The sequence below is a fragment of the Pteronotus mesoamericanus genome, unplaced genomic scaffold (genome assembly GCF_021234165.1).
Source record: "Pteronotus mesoamericanus isolate MK-2021 breed Mesoamerican mustached bat unplaced genomic scaffold, CSHL_Meso_final contig_263, whole genome shotgun sequence".
In the NCBI taxonomy this organism is placed as follows: Eukaryota; Metazoa; Chordata; class Mammalia; order Chiroptera; family Mormoopidae; genus Pteronotus; species Pteronotus mesoamericanus.
The window spans coordinates 7,786,458-7,805,904 of record NW_026555112.1 but is presented as its reverse complement, the minus strand read 5'-3'; the positions used below and the strand labels follow the sequence as shown (position 1 = coordinate 7,805,904).

Below are 19,447 nucleotides of genomic sequence, written 5' to 3'. Positions count from 1 at the left end.
CATTCCTCCACTTTGTGACAAAGTGTCCTTTCCAAGGCCACGGGAGCCCCCTGGGTCTATATGCACGTATATTGCATAAATGTAGAGGAGCAACACCTTCAACCACAGCGAGTGGACAGATGATTCAGCCGCTGGTCCTTCTGGTAGACAATTCTGGGAAGCACTTGCTCATTTCTGAGGTGGTGCTGGTCCTGGGATCAAGTCCCAAGCTCCCCACTGGCAATCTTGATCATATATCCTTATGTTGCATCTTCTTCCCTATCTCATTTTTCCTGCTCTCTCACTCCTGCTTCCTGGAATGAATTCACAAATAAACTGCTTGCTTCCAAGTATTTGTCTCAAGGTTTGTTTTACAGAGAATATAACAAAGGACTCTGGGATGAGAATGTCCCTGGAAAGCAGACCCTTAGGATGGGGTCCTGGAACCGGATCACTTACCTTACTGTGAGAATCAGCAGGATGGTGGTAATCCCTGCTGTGTCCCTAAGAATCTCTCTTGTGGTGGATTTGGACGAGAGACAATGGGTTATCCAGAAGCTGCGTCACTAGAATTGTTTGGGGTTAAAGGATTGTGGAACTGGCTAGCATCTGTTAATTGCCTTGGAAGACTTGAAAAATAAAGTAACAGACTCAGATCAGCCAACTGTCATCTTAGGGTACGCGGAAAGCCAAAAGGCTACCTTTGGCAATATTTAAAGAGACCATTATTTCCTCATCCATAACACAGCTCTGTGCCCAACAGAAACTGAAAATCTGACCACATATGACATCAAGTGATTAACTGGAGCTGCCCATAGTGAGCTGGGTGTTATCAGTTTCACCAAATCAAAAGGTCAGATCGTCATAGAAGCAATCCATCATCCACTGGAAATAATACATTTGGGGTCAAGCCTGAGCAAGTCCAGAGTGCACATGCAAGTTATAGGGACAAATGGCCTAGGTTCCAAATCACTTGCTTCTCTTGCACTAGTGCATCTTCATCAACATGTTTTTATGATTTCAGAGGGAAATTCCCTATGGTCAGTTCTTTCAGTTATTTATTGCTACACTAATGCTATACAATAAAAAACCAAAAAATCTTTAGGAGAATCAACAATGAACATTTATTACTCATACATCTAGGGCCAGCTGGAAATTTGCTAGACAGATTTTCTGGTCTTGGCTGGACCTGCTCATGTCTTGGGATTGGCTGCTGAGCGACTGAAACAACACGTCTCTCATTCTCCATCAGACTATTCCAATCATGTTCTGTTAGTGGTAGAGGCACAAGAGGAGGAAAGGCCAATCACCCAAGTATTTGCCAAGTCTCTGCTCAGATCACATTTGTTGACTTTCTATTGACCCAGAGCAAATCACATCTTGACTAAGCTCAGAGTCAAAAGGTGAGGCAGAATGTTGTACCCAGGATGGGAAGGCGATGCAAAATTGTATGACAAAGGGCATGGAAACAGGGAGAAGTGAATAACTGAAGGTATTTTTGCAATATTATCACACCAGATGACAGAGAAGGAAAAAAATGGTCCTTGTTCATTGGATGAACCAACTTGCTATATTGGATATGTTGATGTGGGCCAAACATGGCTGGTTTCTACATTATAGCCTCTCTCAGAGGCAGACCTAAGGATTAACAGTGAAGGAAAAACCTTTCTGATGGACAGAGCACTTGGTAAGGGCACACTGGTAAGGGCACACTGACGGAGAAAGAAGTGATCTAAGAATACATGCACTCTTCTCATCATGGCAAAGTGTGCCAACTTTTGTTATCATGGACTGTTGGTATGAGAAGTCACCTGAAGAGGGAAAGATTAGGTGGACAGGATGATCCTCAGATTTGAGCCAGGCTGTCCCTGTCTACTCTAGGCCTAAACAACATGCCCACGAATGGAGCAGTGGTGGTAGCAGAGATGTAGGCTATTTATGGGCCCAACAGTTTGCGCTTTCAGTAGACCTGATCTAGCTATTGCCACTGCTGAACACATGATCAATCAGGAGCAGAGACCAAAGGTTTGGTACCTTTCCTTCAGATTAACCAGCTACTTGGTAGCAAGTTGTTGGCATTACTTCCTTTCACCTTGGAGTAAGAAGCAATTCTTTCCTATTGTAACTAATGTGTACTCTTATGTGGGCTCGCCCTAGTACTCTGCCATCATTACTATCTGACAGTCTACAGAATGTCTATTACTGACATGGTGTCTGGCATTACATTGCCTCAGGTCAAGGAACTATTTTCTCACCAAGTGGAGAATGACATAAATTATTGGATCCATGGTCCCAACATATACAGAATTGTCCAGAAGCAGTCAGTCTAACAGAACAATGAAATGTCCTGTTACAGGGTCAGCTTAGGTACCAGCTCAGAGACAACATCTTGCAGGGCTGGGTTGCTGTTTTCCAGGATGTGATACATGCACTATACCAATGGCCACCATATCATGCCACGTCCCCAACTACTAGAATTTACGGGCCCAGGAACCAAGAGGCTACTGCGGCCAAAGTGTCCCATTGGGCTGTTCATGCCTGTGGGACAACAGGCAAAAAAAAGGCAGTTAATATGTTGGCTAACATGAGCTAGAATTGTGACTACAAAATAAAACATGAAGGATCTGTCTAGAATTCAAGTAATTTGTTCAGGCATGTCTGATGCTTCCATGCTTGGTGTGAACAGCAGACAATTGTGATAATCATAGCCTAAAAAGGGCCAAGTCACCAAGGTTCTAGATCCCTGAAGGGATGAAGGTCTGGGTCACTACACCAGGCAACCAAACTAGAATTTCTGGCAGAGAGCAAGGAAAATTTCAAATGGGTGGTGGCAGAGGTGATGAATATGAGTTCTGGCTTTGGGTTCAGTTGTAGCAACAGGAAATGTAGTTTGTCTCACTAATCCTCCTGTGCAGTTTTGTACACTGTGGCTGGCCATCACCTTAAGGACTTGGTGATGAAGTGGACTTAACATGGGACTCAAGCAATTCTGAATAGACAAGGGTAAACAGCAGCAAATACCTCTGGCTCCATATTACATCCCTTGTCAACTCCTGAGATTAGCCACAGCTGTACTCGACAGTCCTGCGCTCAGATTTTTCCTTCTTTTGCTGGTGAAATCCCTTAAGTGTGGGCCGTACATCTTTCTGTTTTCTGTTCCAAGCCCTTTTTCAACACCGGGGAAGCCTCCGCTTTCCCACACAAAAGCACAGTCTGCAAGTGCTGGGGTAGTTAATGCGTCTGGAGGTCACACTCAACTTAGGGGGCATGGACACTGGGTCAATAAATGACCCACCTCTATTAGATGGACGATGTTGAGAGCATTCTTTAAGCTTCACAGATCTTGAAGCTCTTCAGCCTCAAATGGCAAACTTGGTAATACACCTTTGTGTGGGTTTTCCCCCTTTCTCTCTGTTCTCTCACTTTTGCTTCCTGGGGTCATCTCACAAATGACCTACATCCATCCATGTCCTTTTCTCAGGGCCTACTTTCAGGTACCCTATATTAAAACGAGAACCATTAATCAAATGCATGTATATACCTTTCCATGTAAGTATAGTTGGCTCTCCACATCTGCAGATTCAGCATTTGTGAATTCAACCAACAGCAGACTGAAAATATTTTTAAAAATTATTACACCGTTGCTGAGGTATACTATATAGTTAGGCTTGATAGTTGTCTATAACTGAAGACTTTTTTCCTTGTAATTATTCCCTAAACAGCACAGCGTAACAACTATTTACCTAGCATTTATATTTTATTAGGTATTATAAGTAATTTAGAGATGATTTAAAGTACATGGGCTCTGTTAAATTACATTGAAACTGAAGATATACTTCCTGGAGATTATGTTACCTATGTATGTTATAATGGGGACCTGGTTACTTATCCAGCTCAGCTGAAACATTACCCTGTATCTTCTGGGTGGTGGGGGTGAAATCCCGTAAGTGGGGGTGACAAAAACGGTGTGTATTCTCTTTATCTACGAGTAAATGACTAGAATTGTATATTTTCTTATTATAGGGTTGATATTTTTAAAATTCACAGCCATGAATAACATGGGCTCATTTTTGACACATCTTTTGGGAATCATAATTAGGAGGTTTGAATCTCCTCCTTTATGTACAATCTTCTACTATAATGTTCTAGAGACTTGTTTTTTTCTTTATTGATTTAGGTAAAAAAAAATCATCCACTGGGCATACAAGAAAAAGAACCCCAAATAGTATATAAAAAGATGTGTATAGGTTATTTGCAAATATTATGCCATTTTATATAAAGGACTTGATCATCCATAGATTTTTGGTATCTGCGGGGGTTCCTGTTACCAAGAATCAACTGTACTTTAGAGATTTTCTAGACTGTGTGCAAATAATTATTCATGAAGAATTATTTGCAAGGTGAGGTGAGGACATTTTAAACCTGTGCAAATTGAATATATTTTTTTTATGTTCAGGCAATAAAAGAGCTAACGACAATGATGCTTCTTACTCTGAACTACATTAAAACTACCTTCTCTTCAATTTCTATCTGATAATAAATATCTAACTTTGATAGTATATGATCTAATGACCAAGTGGTAAAAAGCTCTATAAGCTAATAAATACTACCAGTAAGTTCCATATCCTTACTATATATGATATATAAACTTTAAGTTATCATAGAAAATGTCAATCCAATATTATTTTCTGCCAGAAATTTCTTTAACAACTTGTATGATACAAATGCAAATAATACTTTTCTTGCAAAAATTTTCACAAAAGCTGAATAATTCTCTTAGCCAAATTCTCTTTTTTCCCCATTTAGTCTATTTTTGATCACTAACCGCACGTTAACTTTATATTAAATACTCATTGCATCCCTACAATATACTATCTTCTTTAGACTATTTTATGTTTCAGTTCAGGGCTCTTTATTGTGATACAAGACATATTGCGAGGTTATAAATCATTTATTTTATTATTATTATTATTTTAACACAGAGAAAGTTTGGTGGTGAATATTTGGCCATTTGTTGTTCTTGAGAATAAGAGTTCAAGTTCAGGCTTTTTCCGATAGAATGTAAATTTATGCCTGTAAATGTAAATGTAATTGTTATTGTTATCAAAATTAAACTTAGTCACTAAAAGAAGATTCGCTATCTGAACTTTCTTCTGTATTTTTTTCACCTCCTCCATCAGGCACTGGAGCATCTGGCCTCCTGGAAGAGAAGGAAAAAAAATTTAAAGGTTTTTTCCAGCTGAAAAAAGCACTTACTAACTATAAATTAGGTTCATCCTAGAATATTGCTGCTCATGAATCTGCCAAGTCTACATCCTTCACTGAGAGAGACTCCCACTCTCCACCACGGCGTTCTCGCTGGCGTCTCCGGCACCATGGGGATTAAGTGCTATTCCGGTACAGGCCGTGGCACTGCCTTCTCCTGCCAGCCCTCACTCCGTGTGCTACTTCAGCACTTCATGGTTCCCATTACCATGGAGATCCAACTAGAGACAGGGATGCGACCTGGGGAGGCTGGCACGACCAGGGCTATACCCATGCAGCCTCCACGTGTCCTGGGGCACAGAGAAAGAAAAGCTAGCAAACAGCAATGGAAAGAAGAGGAAAATCTTCATGTTCAGGAAAGCTGCAGGGAAGAAATCTCTAATATGGAGGAGTGTCGGAGCGTCCAGGAATGGCTATTAAGAAATACAGGCAGTATGGAAATTTTGTGGGGACAAAGGTTCTTCGTATTTGTTTAATGTTTTCACTTATATGTTTTACCTTCAGAAAATAAATATAAAAAGCATGAGTTGGTAAAAACAGTGTCTCAAAGATTCACTAGGCACAACAAGGAAATATAAGAATGGTTAAACTTCAACTTTGCATGGCTGTGCTATAATTAACCAAAATAAAATTTTAATATTGTCATTAAAGCAGGCAACTAGATAGACACTTGTGAAGGGGTTCTGGATGTGAGTAGTTTGGCAGAAACAACAAATGTGGGAATAAGTGGAGATGAGATTCTGAGTAAAGGAGAAAAAATGGGAATAGTGTGATGCTACATGTGGAAACTCTAGAGTGTAAGGTATATTGTGGTAGAAAAGTAGATGAGATTAGATCACTTGGCAGGAGTAACATGAGAAGGATGGGGAAAAGTTATATAATATACAGTTTTCACTGAAACTGCAGAACTGAGTTAGGGATTCTTAAGTAGTTATTCATTTTACATTTACATTGTGAAGCAGTCACCACCACCATCTCCAGAGCTCTTTTCATCTTGCAAAACTGAAACTTTATACCCATTAAACAATAACTCCCCATCCCCCTTTCCCTCCAGCCTTTGGCAACCACTATTCTACTTTCTGTCTTTAAATTTTACTAAGTGGAATCATATAGTACTTGTCATTTTGTGACTGGCTTATTTATTATAATGAAGGCCTTCAAGGTTCATCTGACTTACATATATTAGAATTTTCTCCCCTTTTGAGGCTGAATAATATCCCATTGTGTGCATAGATTACATTTTATTTAATCGTTCATCTGTAGATGGGCATTTGGGTTGTTTCCACCTTGGGGCTACTGTGACTAATGCTGCTATGAACAAGGGCATATAAATACAGGCAGGGGCAACAGTAGGTTTACAGTTTTTCATATGGGAAATAATATAGTAATTCATAAATAATATACAAGAATAAACTGTTTTGCATACTCATTATTGTAAACCTACTGTAGCCCCCACCTGTACATGTCTGATCCTTGCTTTCACTTTTTTTAGGTATATGCTCAGAAGTGGAATTGCTGGATCACATGGCAGTCCTAGGATTAATGGTTTTGAGGAACTGCCATACAATTTTCCATAGTGGCTAAGTCATTTACGCACAGTACACAAGTGGTCCAATTTCTTCACATCCTTGCTAGTACTTGTTATTGCCTATCTTTATTCATTTTTTAAACCTGAGGTATAATTGACATAATATTGTATTAGTTTTAAACACACCACATGTTTTGGTATTTGTATATATTGTGAAATGATCACGCAATAAGTCTAACTGACATCTATCTATCACCATATACAGATTCAAAAGTTGTTTTCTCCTTGTTATGAGGACTTTTAAGTTCTACCTCTCTTGGCAACTTTCAATTATACACTAGAATATTGTTAACTATAATCACCATGCTATACACTACATTCCCATGATTTATTTGTTTTGTAGCTGGAGGTTTAGTTATTGGCAGACCACAAATGCTTTTTAACACCACTTTTTGATATTTTTATTGTCTCTGTCACTCTTGATGAAGGTTCTTCAACACTGAACCAATCACAAGTTTTTGACACTTTTTTTCCTTGTAGTATACTTTCTAGCAAGTATGCCAGCCAATGGTGGAGGATTGGCAACTAAATTGAATGGAAAATCAGCTCAGCAAGAACTAGAAGAATGGAACCAGTAAAACCCCTGCTTTTAGAATTGTTCAGTTGGGGAATTGAGGCTTATTTTATCCCCAGTCAGTCAAAACCCAACCTTTCATCCATCATGTTGTTGTGTAGCAGGAGGCAGACAAAGATCAGTGGCAGATAGGGAATTCCCTTACAGAGCAGGAAAATCTGCTGGGCATGCCTTGAGTATGATTAACAGAAAGTTTTCTTGCTTTCCAGTATCCTTTTAGTTAACACTAATAAATCCCCTCTTGTCTCAGTGATAAGTAGGCCGAGGTGGTTACTTTTATTTCTGAAAACCAAACGAATGGTTATTCCAGTCTGGGAGAAGGCTACAAAGCTTCTGAATAGATACTCTCAGGACAAATGCCAACTGAGCTGGTTCTGTTCAAAGTCTGCAGAGTAACTTGACCTCAATTACATGCTTTCTTAAGCCAAATCAATATGCTGCAAACTACTTTTCTATTAATATTGAGTGTGGCCAGTTGAATTTCAATCGTCTATTCTTTACTACAATGTTTAAAATATAGAGTTTCCAGTTTGAGAACACAACATAACTCAGAAGGATAACTACTCTGTGTATGTTACATATGTCTTTGTTGAAAACACAAGGGTACACATGAACTACAGGATTATAAACAAGTTGTGATCCAAAAGCCTGATAAATTCAATTGTTTGGAACTTGCTAGATCTTCTTCCATTAAAACATTCATAAATCTCAACTAACATTCACTGTTTGTCCAGAGCTTACGTTATTCTCTTATGTAGTCTGAACAACTCTATGACGGATGAACTCTTCAATTTTCATTATACTGATGAGGAAACTGATACATAGAGAAATTAGGTAATTAGTTCAAGGTCATATAGCTAGAAAGTTGCAGAGCAGAATCTGAACCCCAGCAAGCTGACCATTTCTAAAATATGCCTTAGCCTGAGCCTTAGCCATTATGGATTTCATCTCTTGCTGATGGGAGGCCCAGAGGCTCATCTCTATATCCTAGAGTAGTAAAAATATTAATCACTGTGTAATAATAGTAACCTTAGTTCTGGGACATAAATATAAGCACAGAAAAGGATATGAAAGAAACTTTTTTTTTCTTTCCCCTGGTAAGAAAATCTAGGCATTGATTGAAAGAATTTATAAGGCACAATTAATCTCTTCTATATTTCGGAATACAAAAGCAAAACAGATTAACCTTAAAATTTTCCATCTGCTTTCCCTTTATACTCTTTTGAGTATAATGGTGACAATGGTACTCTTTCACATATCACGTATCTTTTTATGTCAGTGGCACTGAAAACTAATTTTTACAAGCTAAACAGGACTAATTCTTGGTTATATAGAACTATTTTCAAAAACTTGGATTTTTAAAAAATAAATAATTACTTAGAAGTAGCAAACAAATACGATTTATTTGATAACCATCAAGCCATTTTCTTCAGTTTCACAGACTTCCTAAAATTCAATGATAGTCCTTTTTTATAGGAAAATAGCCAGGCTCTCTTCTCCTTTAGTATGTAAACTGTTTTAGTTTAAAACCATGTACTCTTAGCTACTAAAATTTTATATATAATCAAATTACAGTGTATTTTCTGATTAGTATTTACTTCTGTATTAATCGCAGCTTTGCTCTTTGCTCAGTACAGACAGATTTAGACTATTTTTTCTAACAGTTATATGAGCCTGTCTTACTATTTAAGACTAATAAAAAAAGTGTAGTTTATATTTTAAAAGAAAAAAGAAAACAGAACAATCTTTTACTGAAAGTTCTTGGCTGAGGCTTAATGTGTACCTAAGATTCTAAATAAAAGTACACTTTTCACTTGGGTGGCACATTTTCTTCTCCTTCATCAGCTGAGACCTTTCTCCCAAAGTGCAGCTCCTTAACTTTTAAGTAAACATGATTCCCCAGGTGCCAGAATCCCTCTTTAGCAAGGCAGTTGATACCACTCGTATCTTGCTAAATGCAGTTGGAGCTGGCCTGCTAGGGGTAGTGCTGACAGGTTACGGTGAGTCACCCCCACTCTAACCAGTGCCCCCTGTGACCAATGGCCTGGACTTATGAGGTCATGGAATGGGTCAGAATTCCGGCTCCAGGCTGTGGTTGAGGAGCAGGTTCGTGTAAGACAGTGTTTTTACTGTTACTGGAATTCTACCCTAAAACTTGGCACCGCCTTGGAACCAAATGTTTCTTAACATTTACAGACAATGACATACCCTCCAACTTGCTAAGTGAGATATATCAAGGAAGTACTGGGGGTGCAGGGAGTTCTCCCCTCGTAGTCATCCATGGACTTCTTAGGGTGGTGATACCTAAATGAAGTCTTGAGGAATATGCAATTAGCCAGGCCAATGAGGTAGAGGAAGGAAGCTCCATGCAGAAGAAAGAGAACATTCAAAGACACCAGAAGGGGATAGGAAAATGATCCATTCAGAGAAGTGCCAGCAGTTTGCGAAGCTGCACGGGAGAGGCGGTATGGGCGAGCGGCAGGGTGTGTGAAGCTTGACGACGTGGGTCTGGATGAGAAAAGCATTTCTGTGCGATTCTAATATGTTAGACTCCATGCAGAAGGTAGCGAAGAGTCACAGAAAGATTTAAAGCAAGAATGAGGTATGAACAGAAACACTCGGGCTTTAGCGACACAGTAAGAGAGAACAGGAACCCAATCAGGAGCTCATACTAATTCAGGTGAGAAATGATGAGAGTTTGAACTAAACAGCAATGAGCACGGAGGCGTGCGGTCAGATAGAAGGGATTTTAAAAATCAGACAATCACAGTGGCTGGCATAGTGGGAGGAAGGGAAGGGGCACAATCACGGGTGACTTCCGAGCTGCCAGCGTGGGTGGCTGGTTAAGTAAAGGGTCATGAAGTAGGTATAGTCTGGGGCCGGACACTCAGCATACGCTGTTGCTTATAGGGCTGCTAGTGTTCCATTTGTTACATTTTCTCTAGAGGAAAGAAAAAATCAGCATTTTAAAGGTCACTTTAGCTTTCTGTTATTTTAGAGGTCTACTGTGTATTTCCAGAAGCAAAAAAGACATGGTCAATGTTAAATATATTTATAACATATATTATTACAATGAGTACCAAAATGGATTGGGCCCATATGTTCAATTCACATTAAAATACACGTCACAGTTCATCTGCTTTTAAAGTTTGTGTCAGAAGAAATTTCCAGAACAAATGTCTAATATCCTAGAGGTGCTTTAGTTCAAATTACCAATCTATGCCATTGGACTTTAACTGTTTGCTACTTGGACATACCTCGAATACTAAATGTAGATACATGTTGGAAACCTGTTCTTGCAGAGTTTTGAAAAATTCTTAAATTTCATATTTTAGAAGATAACATATGAGAAAAAGACTGTTTGATGGTGTTTTACCTCCAAAACACACACATTTTCTTGAAGGGCTGAGAGCCAAGAAAAATTCCAAAGTAGTATACTGCTAGTAGAATATGAATGCCTGGATAACATAGCTAAATACATTGGGGTGAACTAAAACCCCAAAATGGAAAGACTCTTTACAAGTTTCTAGATACTTGCAAAACAGATGAATTCTGAATAATCCTTTATGATATATATTTATCCAAGATGAACTATGTAGGCAGGTTTGCTTGGATGGAATAAATTACTGTCAAATTTCTGAGCCACAAATTTTCAACATTTCTCAAAAAATATTTTATAAAACTCACAAAAACTGTTATCTAGCTCCATAATGACCATTAATGTGTACCTAGAGTGACTTTGCCCTATTTATTTCTTATTCTGGCTCAACTTAGATCTTGGTAAATTTCCTGTATACTAAGGTAGTAAACAAAAATCTGGTAGATAATTGAAAAAAAAAAGAAAGGAAAAAAGCCACTGCTTCTTGAGGACGCTACTGGTGTGCGACAAAACTACCATCAAATTCCATCTTTTTTACAGCCCAAGGGGACTGGGGGCGAGGGCTGGGAGGGCTGGGCAAAGGGGGAAAAATGGGGACAACTGTAATAGTGCCAACAATAAAAATAAAGTTAAAAACATTCAACCTCTTTGGGATATATGGGCTCATCCCTGACCTATTATAACTTCCCTTAAATGTGTAAAGGCTGGTTTTAGTAGCACAGGACAGACTGTTTTAGATTTTGTCATTTTTGTAACACAGCAGAGACACTGTTTATGAAGGTGGTTCACTCAGCTGTAAAACACTATATAGGAAAAACAGAGAGTACGAAATCTTTTTATACTGATCAATTCAACATCTTGGCAGTTATATTATTAGAATAATTACTTACTCAAGAAGATTTGGGTCTAGTCCTTCTGATATCATTTTGTTTCTTATTGCCATCAATGGAACACCCTAAGCAAAAACACAATATAATAATTCAATTATTAAAAGTGCCTTCTTCATAAAAATAGAAAAATAGATAAATGGAACAGAATAGATAGAGTGCCCCAAAATAAAACCCAAGCATACACTGTTGACTTATACTTGACAAGGGAGCCAAGAATACTCTTCAATAAATAGTGCTGGGAAAGTATTGAATATTAACATGTAAAAGAATGAAACTAGACCCTATCTTTCACCACTCACAAAAGTTACCTTGAAATGGATTAAAGACTAAAATGTAAGACATGAAACCATGAAACTCCTACAGAAAACACAGGAAAAAAGCTTCTTGACATGGATCTCAGGAATGATTTTATAGAAATCACACCTAAAGCACAAGCAACAAAATAGAAAACAAACAAGTGGGACTACATTAATCTTAAAAGGTTCTGCAAAGCAAAAGAATGCATCAACAAAGTGAAAGACAACCTACAGAATGGAAACAATATTTGTAAATCATATATCTGATAAAGGGTTACTATATTGTGTAAGGAACTCACGTAACTCAATAACAAGGAAACAAATAATCCAATTTAAAAAGGACAAAGGACCTGACAGACATTTTTCCAAAGAAGATATATAAATGGTCAGCAATTTATATGAAAAGATGCTTGCCCTCACTAGTCACCGGGAAATACAAATTAAAACCACAACAAGGTATCATCTAGCACCTTCCAGAATGGCCATCATCAAGAAGACAAGAAATAAGAAATGCTGGAGTAGAAGTGGAGAAAAGAGATGTCTTGTGCACTGTTGGTGAAACTGTAAATTGGTGTAGCCACTAGGGAGGGTTCCTCAAAGAATTAAAAATAGAATTATCATATGATCCAGTAATTCCACTTCTGGGAAAAGAAGCGAAAACACTAACTTGAACAGCTGTCTGCACCCCCACGTTCAAAGCTGCATTATTTGTAATAGCCAAGACATGAAAACAATCTAAGTGTCCCTTGATGCATGAATGAATAAAGAAGTTGTCATACGTATACATTTATAGATATAGATATATTATTCATCCATTAAAAAATGGTAAGACCCTACCATTTGTGACAATATGGATAGACCTTGAAGGCATTTATGCTAAGAGAAATAAGTCAAAATAAGATAAATACAGTGTGATCTAACTTATATATGAAATTAAACAAAACCAACCAACCATATCAAACTCACAGATTTGTGGTTATCAGAGGTGGTATGGGAACTGGAGGAAAGTTGTCAAAAGGTACAAACTTTCATTTACAAAAAACATATCGTCAGTACTAGAGATGTACCATACAGCATGATGATGATATTTAACACTGCTTTTGAAATACAGGAAAGTTGTTAAGAGAGGAGATCCTAAGCATTCTCACCACAAGGAGAAATTTTTGTCTTTCTACTGTATCTATATGAGATGATGGATGTTAACACAACCTACCGTGGTGATCATTTCACAGCGTGTGTAAATCAAGCCATCGTGCTGTACACTTTAAACTTATACAGCGATACATTTCATTTACTTCTCAATAAAACTGGAAAAAAATTTTAAAAAATGGAAGCTACAAAACACCTCCTTTATATGTCTCCACGCATCACCTGAAACAAGACCTTATTATTTAAAATAGCTCTTATTTTGTTTTTATATTACTATTTGCATAGCACTTTAGTAATCTAATAAGGTACATATCTTAATTGACTTAATGGAATCAGTGTTATCCAGTCCACAGAAGCCCAAATTAAATATTTGTGCTTATCTATTACTGCTGTACTTTGCTGTGTATCCTGTGCTCCCATGTGTAATGCGCACCCACATTTTTGTGCGTATTATACATGGGAGTATTATACCCATGATAGGTAATCATTATACCCGTGTATAATGTGCATCCCTATTTTTCTCTCAGAAATTTGGGCAAAAAAGTGGGCATTATACATGGCAAAATATGGTAACTGTGCTGTACATAAGCAACCAGGTATCATCTTCTTGCTCTTCTTATATCACCAAGAGAAAATATTGATAACTTAAATGATACTTAACAATATAAACTAACTTCAAATAAAGGTTTCAAAGCTTTCTACTCTTAAGTATAGCTATGTTTATGTTCTTTTCATAAGCAAATGGTCTAATTCCATGCACAAGATCAAAGAGAATTCAAAAACTGTACTACGCTAATACCAATACTGAATAATGATAACTTTAGAAGTGTATAGTCATAAAAAGGTTGAGAATATGCAAATTTTAAAGTTTAGGATAAGAACATCTAAACAGGAAGAATGGCTATGTCAGAAATAAATACAAATTTACTGGAATTTGGGAACGGATTTGATAAATAAAACATTTATTAAAAACTCATTTATAAAGTCCGAAAGGGAGAAGATGTATGCCAACTCCCTATTCACATCATCCCAAAAGTTGAGGAGACACTAATATGATGAGTTAAATTTGAGGACTTTGATTATATCACTTTCAAAAGTAAGTTGGGTCATTGTGCTTTTTTTTCTTAAAAAGAAAGATTTTATTTTTATTTATTTTTAGAGAGAAGGAATGGGAGGGAGAAAGGAAGAGAATCATTAATGTGTGAGAGAAATATCAATCTGTTGCCTCTTACGTTGCCCCCAAATGAGGAGCAGGCTTGCAACCCACGCTTGTGCCCTGATCAGGAATCGAACCAGCAGCCTTTTGATTCACTGGCCGGTGCTCAATCCACTGACCCAAACCAGTGAGGCTGGGTCACTGTGTTTTAAAAGGTTGCACAAGTGGTTGGGACCCTCTCCCTTTTATCTTTTTATTCCATGTGGTAGAAGGAAGGGGTAAGCTGAGCCTGGACTCACGTGGGAAAAAACTCAATCACCTCTCTACTGATGTTGCATGTTCTTTCTGTTGCTGGTGCATGGTCTTCCCATGCCACTAACTAGTTGTTACATTCAGTTTTGACCCTAAGATACAGAAGAGGCTTAGGAGCTCTGATGCTCCCGTCCAATTTCTCAGGAGCCTACCCTGACGTTTCTGGGCACCAGCCCAGCTAAGGTTCCCCTGCTTTCTTCTGCAGTTGTCTGTCCCTTGGTCTTAGGGATGTTAGTTTCCTGTTTCAGGGTTCTTAACAGGGTAGTGAGGAGTCAATTTACTGGCGTCAGCAGTAGGATTCTGATATGAAGATCCCACATATCTCAATGTTCAACAATACTATAGTAGCACAGTGCTTTATGCTGAGAAAACAGACATAGTCAGCCCCTGCCTTCAAGGGGTACAGTTTAATAGGTTAAATATGTGATCACAATACAACCATGAAATTTATAACAGAAGCTTGCATAATGGGCAACGTTAGACCCAGCAAAAGATTTGCTGAGGTGAGTCTTCAAGATGGGATAGGAGTTTAAAAACAAAGATTTAAAAAAGTCTTCAGTCATTTTTATATAGATATAGATAAAAGAAAAATGCATATAATTTATAATATCTTACCCCATTAGAGCTTGATACAAAAATAATTTGGCCTGTTAGAAAGGATGAATTCCAAATGGATTTGCTATGTTTCTGGTGATGTTGCTTAGAAAATTTGTTTTGCTGTATTCATCCTTAGAGGTTAAGGAGTAGTCTGGTTTGTTAAACATCAAAAAGAAGTGTCCACTTTCTGATCTCCAAGAAACAAGGCTACTGGTGGTCTAAGGAGGACACGAGAGGCCGCAAAACTAAAGTCTACTGAACTGTGGGATTATTTTTGGCAAGTGATAATGGCAGTTTGTCCAACATAAGTAATGAAGAAGAGAGAAGGCAGCCATAAGTTTGATGTTCCAAAAAATCATGTCTGTATTTGCGTCACTGGAGAAAGTGTGTAAAGAAGCCACAGTAATGAAATTATGATGGCAATACTAATAGTTAAATACTAGTTTCTCACATCACAAAAACTGAAGGTTACAGGACTGCCAATATTTACATTTATTTGTTATTGTGTTAATGAAATCCAAGCTACTAAATCCCTTTATAAACCATGTTGAAATTTTCCTAAAGTTTTAAATCAGAAGGAGGAAAATCCCTCTTAATCTAACAGAGATGATTTTCCTTTTTAAAAATAACAAAAAACTCCTTATATTTGAGTTTTTCCTCTCAGTTTATGAGCTTGAATCAGAACAGTTCAGTTGTGAAAAATGGAAAATAGGAAGTTTATGAAGTTTTTTTCCCACTAGGTCAACATAAAGAAAAGAACTACTGAATTGACAGGTGGATAGTACACTTTTTATTTTCAGGGAGACAGAATGAGTAAGAGTTGAAAAGATGCTATGGGTTGAAAAAAAGGCAGGCAGCCCTCTAATCAGCCGTTTACTTAAATTTTAATATAGTGAAATGGACTCAATCATTTCTTTGCTTTCTGATATTCAATAATGCTCTCTTTAAAATATTTATACTGCATTTTATGAAATATGTTAGTGGGGTGTTATATTTAGGAAAAAATTTCAGATAAGTATTCTATATAACAGAAAATACCTGTTTATTGAGCAAACCAGAACACAAAAGCAAGTGTAATGTTTAATAATTTTTTCTCCTTCTAGATGCTTTCTATGAAGGGATACAAAATTAATTTAAACAAATTTCTTAATCATTGTAGAATGAATATGGCCATGTAAAAAATGGAAGCTTTATTTCTAATGACCACAGATTTAAAAAATGATAGGTTCTAAAATTATCCCTGATACCGCCAAGGGTCATTAATTTGAAACTAAATATGTGGACACAAAGGCAGCTCACAAATCTTGACTGGTTCTATTCACAATGGCTTCTATGGAACTAACAATAAATTATTCTTTTTTCAATGATCATTTCAACGTATCAGTTCCATAGGGAGAAAGTATTCTTCACTGACTGCACATCAGATATCTTTAAAGACGAGAGAACAAATCATGTGATAAAATAGATAAAAATTATACCGGCCATGACCAGGGTCCCCAGGCAGTCACTGCTACTTATTCATAAAATAAGCACATGGTAGCGGCTCCCTTGTACCTTTTAGGCATGGGAACTAAGGCGGTTAACCTAAATGCCTAATGAGAAAACCTTTAAAAATTACTTCAAAAAGTTAAGGGACCTATTGTTATGAGACTTAAAATATACCTGCATCAGTTTCCCCATGTGATGTTTTTTCCCCTGGATATTCTTGTAACATGGTAAATATTACATGTTAATGACCAAAACAGTGCATGGTGCGTTCTTGGCATTTTGTATCTACTCAAGTTTTTTTAAAATTTCAGAGTAATTAGGTGCCTTTGAAGACCCATTTCCCTTCACTATAAAACAACATCTAAAATTTAAAGACTTGCTTTGATAGTCCAAGTCATGCTGTAACTCCATTATGAGTACTCCAACTACATTATAGCTTTGCTTAAGCCTCATTTCATTCCAGTGATTATTTGTTCTTGAAAACATGCATTGATTAGTATTTTCTAAATTTAATTACACATTTACTTTATAGAAATAAAAACTTTAAGAATTTTTACAGCAAATCATTTTGGAATCTGCTACTTGACTTAAAGGTGTAAGTTCAGATGGTCTCTTACTCAAGGTTTTGGAAACTCATTACTATATGTACTTATTCAAGAGGATTTAAAGAAGTATCTGAATATAGCAATAAAAGAATGGGATTCTTAGTAATTATAAAAATAATTCTACTGACTGAAACCAACAAATATTCACTTTCAAATTAATTTTTCAATAGAGGTAATATGTGTGAACTGGAGTATTATGAATTACTCATTCAATGTTCTTAGAGATCCATAGGTACCTATTTAAGGAGAGATAGCCAGAATTAGGTATTCCGTGTGGCTACAGAACCACAATGAAGGGCCCTGAATCTGATATTAATGTGTCATCAGTACATCATCTGACCAACTAACTGAATAAAAGTTGATTGTGAACTTGGACTAGGAAAAGAATATGTAAGGTTGAGATGCTGATTATTATATTATGAAAGCTCTGGTCAATTGTACTTAGGTCTGGAGATATTTATTTAAATTGCAGTATTAAGATAAATACAAAAAAAATGTAGATATCTTCTGGTAGAGTAATATATAATTTTCATTCATTTTTACCAATAAAATATTTTGAAATCTATTTTCTTTTAAAACATACAGTAAACATATTAGTGTTTTCTCCAAATTGTAAAATAATCCTTACCCCAAAAATTAACTTAAAAATGAATTATGTTTTATCTCACATTGCTGTAGTCAGTTTAAGGCACATTAGTGGCGCCCCATTCTGAATGCTTCTCCTACCTGAGACCCTTGTCCACAGTTGGTTCTAAAATGCCTTCCTCAAGCTGATGGGCTCTAAAACCTCTAAATATGGCTTTCCCACCTGAAGTTAAGTCCACTTCCTTTATTATAGCTCTCTGGTCTTCACATTTTCTTCCATTTATTAATCACAATCGTAGACAGACAAATTTATATTCAAGGTGAGATTCACAATATTTCTAATATGAGCAAATGTAACTACTTAATTTATATCACTATTATTTCCTTCTCACCAATTCAGAAAACTTCTATGTGACATTCCTTATATAAATGAGGCAGAGGCAGCCAGTAGGAGAGAAAGAACAGCACTGAGAAATCAAGGTTGGGTGACTAAAACATTGTAATAGAAGAGGATTACACCACACATTTCAGAAAAGTATAAAAACTCCCATTGTTAGTATGTATCTTCAAAAGCTTCCTTATGAACCTTAACAGTGATGTTCCATTTGTCACAACTTCTAAAGGGCTGAGTTGTTTAAAGGAGTTGGAGTGAAAAATGCAAGTCCAAAGTTAAAAATATTTTTTTGCTAAATGCCCGATTTTGTTGCTTCTCATTTTATATATTATTTAAAGGAAATTCCTATGAAATTTAAAACTACTGTCAGCTTATCCTCTAAAAGTTCCTTCTGTGTTTGCCTGTTTGTTTATATTCCTTTTTTTTTTCCTTTTGTGGGGAGAGATGAACAGAGATATGGTGTTACCGTGAATTTAAAGCAGATGAAGTAAATTTGACAAATATTTAACAAAACAAATAAACTGAAATAAAGAATCACATGTTTTGGCTTGATTGTTTCAGAGAAGCTGCCCTATATATATTATCTCAATTATTTTAATTACGCCAATGATGTACAAATGATATAGAGAATATATTCTGGGAGATATATATTCTCTTCACACATAAGGGCAAAAAAATTGTATTTAAAGTAATTTTTAATTATCTAACATATTATTTAAAAGCATAGAATTCGAGTGCACAGTAGCCAAGTATCCTTCTATAACTCAACACAGAAGACTGACATCTGTGTGTACACCATCTTGTTGGTATGTGACAATTCTTTTTTTAAAAATTTACTGGGATGATATTGGTTAATAAAATTATACAGGTTTCTGGTATACAATTGTATAATAAATCATCTGTATGATGAGGGGGGACCCCTGAAAAAAGGAATTATCTTTTGAGGGCGAGCCCCTTGTAGTACAGGCTTCCCTCTGCTAGGTGAGTGCTCTAGGAACCCATCTGTATCAGTGCACCAGCTGGCGATGTAAGAGGCTGTGTTCGGTCTCAGTGAGTTTTTTTTTGAAGACTCTTTCAACGTGTTTGCCAATTTTATGATGGGCGATTTACAAGTGCACCTGCCCACATCATGCTCAGTGTTCAGCAGTTTTTGACCAAAATGGCATGACCCCCATGCCCCAACCTCCTTA

At 36.9% G+C, this 19,447-nt stretch overlaps 1 protein-coding gene across 2 annotated transcripts in view; it reads right to left on the bottom strand.

Annotated features, from left to right (window-relative positions):
* Nucleotides 1–4,895: 4,895 nt before the first annotated feature.
* The window catches only part of WASHC3 (WASH complex subunit 3), a 39,922-nt gene continuing 25,370 nt past the window's right edge, over nt 4,896–19,447 (bottom strand). The window contains exons 6-7 of one of the 2 annotated variants that reach the window (XM_054574626.1): nt 11,676–11,740; nt 4,896–5,179 (exon numbers count right to left, since the gene is read on the bottom strand). In XM_054574626.1, the coding sequence (XP_054430601.1) occupies nt 5,095–5,179; nt 11,676–11,740 (150 nt within the window). In that variant the 3' untranslated portion in view covers nt 4,896–5,094. The remainder of the gene's footprint in view (nt 5,180–11,675; nt 11,741–19,447) is intronic. The other variant, XM_054574625.1, reaches the window with a different exon arrangement.